This window comes from Centropristis striata, chromosome 2 (assembly GCF_030273125.1).
Source record: "Centropristis striata isolate RG_2023a ecotype Rhode Island chromosome 2, C.striata_1.0, whole genome shotgun sequence".
Lineage (NCBI taxonomy): Eukaryota > Metazoa > Chordata > Actinopteri > Perciformes > Serranidae > Centropristis > Centropristis striata.
The window spans coordinates 37083977-37094742 of record NC_081518.1 but is presented as its reverse complement, the minus strand read 5'-3'; the positions used below and the strand labels follow the sequence as shown (position 1 = coordinate 37094742).

General features: G+C 41.9%; 1 protein-coding gene across 1 annotated transcript in view; it reads right to left on the bottom strand.

The window, feature by feature from the left end:
- Positions 1-6723: 6723 nt before the first annotated feature.
- tox3 (TOX high mobility group box family member 3) overlaps positions 6724-10766 on the bottom strand; it is a 41004-nt gene continuing 36961 nt past the window's right edge. Inside the window, exons 4-7 of the mRNA XM_059359494.1 lie at positions 10085-10348; positions 9764-9994; positions 9532-9612; positions 6724-9273 (exon numbers count right to left, since the gene is read on the bottom strand). Of these exons, the coding sequence (XP_059215477.1) occupies positions 8404-9273; positions 9532-9612; positions 9764-9994; positions 10085-10348 (1446 nt within the window). The 3' untranslated portion in view covers positions 6724-8403. The remainder of the gene's footprint in view (positions 9274-9531; positions 9613-9763; positions 9995-10084; positions 10349-10766) is intronic.

Below are 10766 nucleotides of genomic sequence, written 5' to 3'. Positions count from 1 at the left end.
TAAGAAATCCTGACCTGTAGTTTAGGTCTGGAGTGCAGTGTCTTCAGTATGCATGTGTGCCAAACTGGTATACATAAATAAAAATCAGGTTGCATGGCCTTTTAGGACTAAAAGGACTGTAGGTGAGAATGTGTTGAGGGTAAGTGCAGACCCCTGGCACCCAGCGAGACCCCGGCTCTGCTCCTTCCCTCCCCTTTAGCTGGCCCCTTCTCTCTCTGCAGGCACTGAACAAAGAGAGGACCCAAACAATGGATCACTCTGAGAGCTGAATGGCTTTGCGGGTCAAGCACTAACCCCCCTCCCTCTTTGACAGAAACACAACCCACACTTGTTCTGCTGAAGAGAGGCTGACCCTCCCGGCAAAGAAATAATGAACGCTGCCTGGGCATTAAACTGATAAAACTACTGGGACTGGGATCAGTTTGGCAGACAAATCACCTCTAATGGCGTGAGGCTGGAGCCTGTCTTCTGTCCTGTCTCTCCCCTCTTCATTACAAGTCTACTGTACACTGTCCAGGCATCCACACAGCCATGTTAAGCTGCTCAGCAGAGTTCATAGCTCAGGACGTGACCTTAAACAGCAGCTGTCCGCTCTTTCTCCAAGCATTGCTCTTTATTTTATATTATTATATATTTCATTCTTGCTTTGGTTTCAAGTTTGCTTGATGTGGAGGGTGTCACAAACAAAGAGGCCATGATGTGTGCAGCCAACTAAAAACGTGTTGTGAGAGACATTTGTTAGGCAAATTGACTCATCAACTGCCACAAGAGTTTCTGTTTATAAATAAAAGCTCCACCTATACAATCTCTCACAGCATCAAGATCCAGCCCAGAGATTTGCATGTTTCATAGTCAAATCGGTTAAAAATACATGTGCAAATCATCTCCAGCATTTATTATGCTGCTCCTTCCTGGAGTTACAGAGCATGTGGAAATACAGGTGAGTCACTGAAGTTATCAATCACATCACAGAAATACAAAGACTTTATTTTCCTTCACTTCTTCTGTGACCGTCTCAAGCTTCTTGTGTAAATTTAGTTGTTTTATAGCTGCAAAGCACTCCCAACCATCTGGTACTGTGAGGTTAAGGAATTATTTTAATGTTATGAATTATGCCAAAATGCAATTAGATCCAGGCCTGTTCATAGTCAGCATAAGGTACGATAAGATAAAACTTAATTATCCCCATGGGGACAATGGATAAGATCATCATCATTTACTGATCCCTCCCTTCTCTTCTTCTTCCACTTTAACTGTGTTCCTCCTCAGACTGCAGTTTAACCACCATATTGTATATCAGGTGCATTTCACTTCCTGTCGGCTTTGTATACGGATGCCGTGACACTCCTGTGTGGCTCAAACAGTGGTTTTACGGCTCACCGTCTGCATGGGCAGCTGAGGTCTGGAGGCATGCAAGCTGTTCGGTCTTTCACCTTCGCTCGCGGCCCCTCCCCCAGGTCAGCGGCCATACATTAGATCAAGCCAGGCCTCACAGGGTCGAGGAACTGGTGCCAATCACATCACAATGCAGCATAAAGCAGGAGGCGGAAACTATAGGCCTCACTGAAACAATGTTAATCCATGTTTGTTTCCATTACTGGCTGAAGTTATTGTCACTAAAGTTTTCCTGTTATTGAATTTTTTCTTTTCTTTAATTGAATTACTTATACACCCTGACTAAGTACTATTAGTAAATTAGTTTTGGATGGGAAACTAAGTCTTAATTTCTTCTGTTTTTTTTTAACTGTCTGCTGTCAACAGACGGGAGCATAGAAATAGAGCTGAAATAATTAGCTGATAAAACGATCATCCAGTTGTTAGAAAATGGATTGGATTCCTGTGGTAAAATTGGTTAAAACTCAAAAGTAATATTTGCTGTCTTTCTTAGAAGTCTATGATAGTAAAAACAGAAGTGGAAAGTGTCTGTACTTATGTACAGATTGAAGGTACTTGTAAAGAATACTTTTCTAGTATTAAAAATAAGTTGCGTCTTTCTTCTACTCGCTTTCAAAACAAATGCAGTGCTAGCCAGATTGAAATTTTTACGATGCACCGATGCTCATGGAACTACCGCTTTTATCCACAAGGGGCGCCAAAATCAACCCAGAGTTTTTACAGAGTTTTACTTTTTATGCAGTTATTACTACGTAAACAATACATAAGGAAAGGTACTGAGTACTTCTTCTAACACTGTAGGAGTTAATTTAATGGGCTCTGAGAAATTGTGATATCACTATTTATCAATAACACCGTTTAGACAAATGAATCTGAAGATATTTGCCAGATGAATTATAATGAATATAATAAAATAACCATTAGTTGCAGCCATAAAAAACACAGTAAGGCTTTCATGTCCACAGGTGTGTACAGCATAAAGACCAGCTCCTATATGGCCTCTTTGTATCCATACCTGGATCTGTAAGCTCTTCAGACAGCAGTCTGACACTGTGAGGAGACTCTATGGCTCATTTGCTTCTGCTTCTGCACCCTGAGAATTGACTGTGTAAAAGAATCATCCTCAGCTTGAATCTATTATCACCTGATCCTGTACTGTTTCAAGTCTGCCAAGCCCACAGATTGAACGCCTCACGTTTAACCCTTTCCCTGTTGCTCTGCTGGATGGCATCCCATTTCCCTGACTATTACCAAGAGTAAATGTTTTCCTTCGCCCTCTCCAATGAGTAATTTTTGGTGTCGAACTTGTCTCTAACCTTTTCCTAGACCCTTTTGTTTGGCTTTTGTTTGGCAACAGCTGTTATCATGGATTTTTTTTTTTTTTTTTTTTGGTCAGCTGTGATTGCTCCGGGCAAAACAGGAGCAGATGGTGTTTTGCTATGCATGAATGGAGCGTTAGAGGAGTTGGACTGAATAGGCCAAGTTTTGAATGGTGTCTACACAGCACCTGCCTCTTGTAGCAGCAGGGACATCCTAGTGGCATGATCTGTCTTGGCTTCGCTGCCACCATAAAGGATGAAAGAAAGAAACAGAGGGGGAACCTTGTTGGGTACCGTCCATATTTATTGATTTTCCTGCAAGTCGTGGCATAATGTGGTGTACAGTCAGTTTGAGTTAATTGGATGTGACACAGCGTGCACGTGTAATCTATCACTCTAGTCTCCTGGTACACTTTATCAGTTTTGTTGCCATAGAAACATGTTGGCTCTGTAATAGCCTATATTAACAGGCTAAGTAAGTTGCAATAAAAGGCAATTTCAGAGTTGGGATCCTCTGCTGAACACAAAGCCTATAAAATACTGATGAAATAAAACTGGTGGCAGTGGGGGAAGAGCGAGCTGGATTTTACATTCTTAAACCAAAGAAGTCCAAATAAAAAGAGACTGCTATCGTTTCCATACAATGCAGGGACATCTGTCAACCTCTGGGGCATGATGATCTGTCACAATAAAGAAAGCTTTCTCAAATCACTGACAGCTTGCTGTGCATTTTCTTTTCTTTTTTTCGAGCGACTCAACACAGAATAAATGCTCCAGATGCATTTGGTCTGCAAAATACTGACAACGCACAATAACATTGTGAGTGAACCATAATACTCTGAAACAAACCAGCTCCTCATATGCTCACTGCTGTTATTGTTATGGTGACAACTGCTTCCAATAAACAGTTTTTCTTTGGGCTTTAGATGTTTATTCCATGACCTTTATGACGTCGACAGCAGGATGATGGTGGTTAGCTTATCTGCCCTCATTCTAGCTTGTGCTCAACTGCACAATACACTCTCAAATATGTATAAAAGGCATTGGTATTAGCCTTCAAAATCCAGCCCGGAGGCATTTCAAAACAATCACAAGGCAGGTAGTTTCATCTTAAGGGTTTTCTTTACTCACATCAATCAAATGTGGTGCTTTAACATTACAGCAGATCCATTTTAATACTCTGATCATAATTAATCATTTCCAGGAAATAGACTTATTTACAGTCATTACCAGCTGCAACACTTCCTCTGGCAAACATATCTGCAGTATCAATCATTGCAGGATATGATTTTGTGTGTATTTGAAAAGGCTGTATTAGAGTTGTGATAGTATAAAAGTGCACATGCTAACACAGGTCAAAAGACTGGCAGATCAGACCTACCATAAGAGAAGTCTGCAAAAGAGGGGGCTAAGCCTAATGGCTGAATCACTGCATCACCAAGGCAACATCATTGAGCAGAAACCCAAGGATGGAAAATGTGTGTATGTGTGTATGTGTGCATGTTGCGTGTGCATGCATGTAGCAGTGACAGATGAAAAAGATGGAGAGAGAACAAAAGATAGCATACGTGATTATTTGTGCTCAGGCTCATATTTTGTGCAGAATAGCAAAATTGTATTTATTGTCCTTATAATAACGAAATATTATCAGGAATAAAATATTTTTTACCTCTTTTCATGAAATGACTGTGCCAGTGTGATTTATTCTTGACAGATCAAGTGTATATCTTTTCAAAACTTTATTAATCAATCTCTTCCAAACATATCACAATGAAAATGAAACCACAATTATCAAAGGATTGTGTCTAAAAACGAAATAATTCCAACTTTATGAGCGACCGTGTATATTTAATTTAGTTAGAATTAATGTATAAAATCAACTCACCAAATTAATGATGAATAGAGATTCAGATAAGATAACGAGTTGTGTGAGGGTATGATAATATTTATATTAGCCCTGTGAATGTACCATTAACTTTGCTCTGAAGCTTCAGTCTATGGCGCTCCTTTAGTCTGGTAGGTCAAAAGTTCTCTAAACAAACGTTACCATTGGTCAGGGATGTCAACAGTGCAGCCAGCCAACAGCCCCCCAAACAAAGTTCACTATTCATCTCAGAGGTCAATAGTTCTCTTCACAAAGCTCATCATTGCAAGGTCAAGAATGCCTTAAACAGAGTCAGCCATTTGACTGGAGGCCTAGTTCTAGCCCATAAACAAGGATTGGCATTGGACTTGTAGGTCAGCTCTCTCTGCACTTCCCCGGACCAGGTCTTATAAAGAAACTGAAAAAAAGGTCTTTTTTTAAAAAAGTTTTTTTCACAAAGTTTAATATCAGAGCAGAGTGGCAGGTCTTACATCTGCGGCCGGGGTCCAGACTGTGAGATTGGCTGCAGCGTGGGTCTGATGGTCAGATGGTCAGTGTCAGCAGGGCTTTTGTTACGCTCACATTGTATCTGTGCGATGAACGGGAAAACAACAAAAGAGCCAAATAAATCATTAAAATACAGAATCCCTCAGCTTCCACATCTGACTCCTTAGTCATCGTCGGCACAGTGCCGAGCAACTGACCTCAGTGGGGAGGAGGAGGACAATTAGGTCACCTCATGATTGCATTACTCAAATGACATATTAATGTCATAGTGCCCTTCATGCATTTCATCAGCGTTAGTTAATGATGAGGACAGAAAAAGAAGGCTCATATTGATTGCTTCATGCTTCTGTGATCATATCATATTGCTCTGAAAAAAAATAATATTTGTCTTGCAGATACAATGTCTACAGCACAAAGCAGGTGAAAGTTATTTATTCACCTATTCAAATTAAACCAATCCCCATTATAGGAGGAACAGTGTATTATCCTTGTAAATTATGTGTGTGTGTGTATAGCAGTGTTTTGAAAATATCTGTAACCTTTTTATTGCAGAGTCCCATAACTCCAACCCTGGCTGTGAGATATTTGTACACACAGTGACCGCAGTACTGAAGGGTTATGGAATAACAAGGAGCTCCATGCATTATTAATGGGCTCTGCTGTGAATCTGTTCAGAATAATAACGGCGATTTCCCAGAGCCTCATTACTGTGTGTTTTTAAAGCATGTGTTTGGTATCCATGGACACCCGCTCTCACATTCTCCTCTTCTCCCCGTGTTGAGATTCAGGTCATGCACGGCACTTGCTGTTTTTAATTTTCATTTCATCATAAGCACTTTAAGACTGTTGCCAGCGCTTATTTGCAGTTTTCCTGCAGACCTCTTCACTCGGGCTTCTGACAGGACAGATGCTGCAATTAATCACGGCAGAGAAATGGGCATCGTTTCCACAGCGAGCTGAAGAGCCAATCACTGCTGCAGCAGCAGCAGCAGCAGCGAGCGACGGCAGGGCCTCGGCCCAAATTACAAATGCTTTCCTAAAACTAACTAATTGAAAACAAACCAAAATTTGAAAATTCTATCAAGCCGCTATCACAGAAGCACAGGAGCAGATTCCCTCTCCTAATTTGTAACTAACATTAACCCATGTCTAAAATGTCTCAGCTGCCTTTGGAATAAAAAGGCCCTTCTCTGGGCCAGTGGATTCACAGCCTATTGTGAAGATATGATAATTATTGTTTGCCTGCCTTCCCTCCCCCGCTCGCCATTTTATTCAAGGGAGCTCAGCAAACCCCTGGGGATGTCTTGGAAATGAAGCGATTTTGAAGGGAGTAAGAAAGAGGCAGAATCCAATGCACTGGTGTGTGAGAAGGGGACTGTTATTGAGACAAGTACCAGTTACATGCTGACCTTGTCCAGTATCAACACTGTTTTTACACACAGTTACAATGGACTTCCATTCAAATCATTGAGAAACAGCACACACTATAATAATGCTAACATGAATGCTCATAGACCCCTGCAAAGTATTTTTTCTCTTATAGAATTATTCCATAGAAAACATACAAATTTATCATTTTAACATCTCATAAAGAACTGAGCGCCACAGATATTTATCAGTGTTTATTTTCAATAGCTAACAATGAGACGTGAAGAAATACCTCATAGAAATTATGGCTAATAAAGCTTTCGAAATAAACCAATTCCTTCAAATAAATATTTGTGATTGATAGTTTAATTTTGAACAGAGACACAAAGAAATATATAATACTTCATACAAAATTATGGCTACTATCATATTAGTGATGGAATGTCTCTGGATTCGTCTTCATGGCCGAGCAAAAACTCAAACATTGAATTACTTTTCCTACTGTGAGCTGGAAACAACCGATCAGGAACTCCATATGAATATGCATTTATTCTATGGACAGTTTTTCAAAAGCAGTTGGTTTGTAAGCAAAATACAAACAAAATTAATCGCTGCTATTGTAACTCATAAAAAAGTATAAAAGAGCAGAAATGCACTATGTGATATAGCAATCCACAGGTCGTTTAACAATGTTTTAATTAAAGCCTCACATATTAAAACTTTACAACAGGTGATATGAAAAATTTACAACATTTTCGTGTTTTTTCTCCAGGGACTTCTGTACAGCTGGCAAAAATACCTCCGATGCCTTTTCAGTTGGCTTTGGCAGTGCAACAAACTGGCTCTGCTAGTTTTCTTTTTTCCTTTTTTAAAACAGTGACGTATCAAGGAGCAGAGTAAAAATACATCAATCCCCAACCATCTGCCTTGATCCGGACATTTGTATTTACCATAAAATATCCCCTTTGTTACACAAAATAAAAACATAATTTAATTGTTAAACATCTGAAGTAAAAACAAATAGATCAAAGAAGATTTTTTTTGGGGGGGGTTGCCAGTTACACGCTTTTGGGCAAATCATCTGGAGGATAGATTACTGGATACAGGAGGTCTTGTCTCTCCCCACTCTACAAAACATGTACAGCAGATTACAGCTACAGTTTGATGATGTGATGAAATAAATGATTTATGGCAGTTTCTGTCTCAGTCTGTTCAGCCGTTCAGCCAGAGATCTGTGTCCCTAGACTTTTTATTTTCACTTCCCTTTATTCTTCAAGACAGTGTCTGCGTTAGTGACATGATTTAAATGTGTTCAAATATCACTGGGCCTCCGACGTGTGATGATTTGATCAACCGTTTCCTCCATGCCATTGTTGAACAGTTACATCTGCAAGAGTGATGGGTGAAGGAGGAAGGTTGGAGAAAAGAAAGTCTCGCTATATACTGGCCAGTGTGGGAACAAAGACTGATGTGTGGGTTACTGGTTTCCAGCAAGGATCCTGTGAGTCACTCAGTCCAGGCAAGAGCTGATAGAAATCCTTTCGTTGAAACGCAATCAAAATGTCCTTTTGCTGCGCTGAACTGACAACTCTGGCCTCATAAATAAAGCTTTATTGTTAAATAAAACAATGAAAGATACACGTCTTTCAACATATTGTGTTCCCAGTCAGTTTAAATTGACAACTGAAAGACCTCACAAACAAACAAATAAACAATCACTGGGCAGTCGCCCCAACAGGCTTCTCTCATAGCTCAGCCTATTTTATAGACAAAAACCCAGTTAACATGTTTACCCCACTGTACACGCATGTGCATATCCGTCTATAACAATGGACAAGTTCTTTGTATAACATTCTAAAATCTTACACACTTCTTAAGTGCAACTTAGAAAAGCAACGTGGAATGATGCTTTTATTCTATTCCTGTTCTTTGAGATAGGATCCATTTGGCTCAGTAAATGCTGACTTGGGACAGGACCTGGGCGTGGGCCTGGATTTGGGAGGGGTGTGGTTGCTGCTGTGGGGCCGGTTGGGGGCTTCCGAGCGATGCAGAGCCTCCAACTGAATGGGGTGTACCAGGAGAGTGCTGGGGTGGGGAACACTGGGACTGGTGCTGCTGCTGCTGCTGCTGCTGTTGTTGCTGCTGCTGCTGCTGCTGAAGATGCTGAATCTGCTGCTGATGCAGCTGATGCTGCATCTGCATGTGCTGCATCTGCATGTGTTGTTGCTGCTGCTGCTGCTGCTGCTGCTGTTGTTGGTGTTGGTGTTGTTGTTGGTGTTGCTGCTGTTGCTGTTGCTGCTGCTGCTGCATGTGATGCTGCTGCAGCTGCTGCTGGAGATGGTGTTGGAAATGCTGATGCTGCATCTGCTGCTGGATCTGCTGGTGATGCATCTGCTGCTGCTGCATCTGATGGTGCTGGAGGTGCTGCTGCATCTGCTGCTGCTGCTGGAGTTGCTGCATGGCATGCTGCTGCACGGGCTGCATCGGTGGGCTCATCTGAGACACCGCTGTGGACTGGGCACCTGCCACCATGCCCCCTCCAGCACCCATCTGGCCGAGCATCTGTGGAGGCATCCCGGAGGACATGTTCTGGTGGGAGACTGTAACAGAGGTCACGATCTGATTGCCCCCTAGTCTCATCTGCAGCGGTTTTGGGGCAATGGCCCGTGGAAGTGCTTGTTGGAGGGCCTGGGAAGCTGCTGACATGGAGGGATGCTGGTTGAGGGGTGAAGGCAGCACCAGGCCTGGGGACAGGCTGGTGGAGGCAAGGGTCTGCTGTACTGAGCGGATAGTCTGGGCCTCTGCTGATTCTGCTGCAGCCTGGATGGAGAAATAAAATAGCCAAACTTATCTACAAAGCCACAGTTTTTCCCTCTCAAGAAAACTATTTTTTTCTATCTATAGGTGTACTGTATTGTCTCTGGACATCAAATTGCTTCAACTGTTTTTCCCTCTCAAGAAGACAATTTTCTAAAACTTCACAGTGCACAATGTAATACAAGGAATTCTGAGCAATTTAATTAACCTTTCTGCTAAATTCACACATTTTTCAGGTGATAGAAAGGAACAGTTTCTCACCTTTGAAACCAGGCTAGCACGGTATGCAGCGAGGGCTTTCAAATATTCTTTCTTTGCAGCTTCTGTTTTGCTTTTGTAAACCTGTAATGACACAAAAGGTACGTGTAAATATTCAAATAAAGGATCTTATTAATTGGAGATCATTCCAATTACAATAGAGAGAACATTACACAGATCACATACTGTTTAGAACTCTGATGATGTAACTTTTGTAACTAAACTTTTTCAGTACCTGTTTCTGCTCCTCTCCCAGACCGTCCCACATGGAGGCCACAATCTTGGACACCTCTCCAAAGGTGGCGTTGGGATTCTGACCCTTAATAGCAGCCTGGGTGTCTCTGAAGAACAGGGCGTAAGCCGACACCGGCTTCTGAGGCTCATTGGGATCCTTCTTCTTCTTCTTTTTCGGAGTCTTGGGCTTCTTTGTGGGATCTATGGGCGCTGGTCGCTTCTCTCCAATCACCTGAAATAATTGAAATAAATTAATTTACATTTATGTCTTTTACATCAGCAGGTTCATTACTTCAAATGAGTCATTTATTTCTTTACTCACCCTGTTGCCTTCTTCCTGGTCGTCTTCATTGATGGAGCTGGAGGGAGATGGCGTAGCGGACTTGCTGGCAGGCGGTGATGGCGAGGTGTGGGTGATGTTGGGCCCTGCCATGTTTAGGCTCAGCTGTGCGTTGATTTGGGATTGGTTGATGGTGGTCAGCTGATTCCGCGATAACATCCCATTGGGGCTGTTCATGCTGATGATTGACTTCATCACCATGGCTGGGTTGGGTTGGTACTGGCGAAGATGGCCTGGTCCGAGATTCTGTTAGGGAAATGACACAAAAGGGGGCTTGTTAAGAACATAATTAAATGTAATATTTAATTTATCCCTTTCCCTCTGCTTTCATTCTGCCTTTGTGGTTCTGGCTGCATACACTTCATTTCTCCAGCTCAAAGATATCTCTGTGCTCACTATGACACCCGACTGCCCGGTGCACAAAGCTCATGAAGCTGTATCTCTGTACCAGAGAGGAAATCGGGTCATTGGATTCTGCGGATTGTTATGTGGCAGATCACATGTCACCATGTCCTGGGTCTTAAATGTCTCTATTACAGGCCATGATAAATTATCTTGACACCCGGGGAGCCAACTTTATAAGCCAGTAATAGATGGCTACACAGCTCAGTTGATTCATTTCAAAACTCTATTGTATGGAAATGTGTGACACAGCTTTTGACTG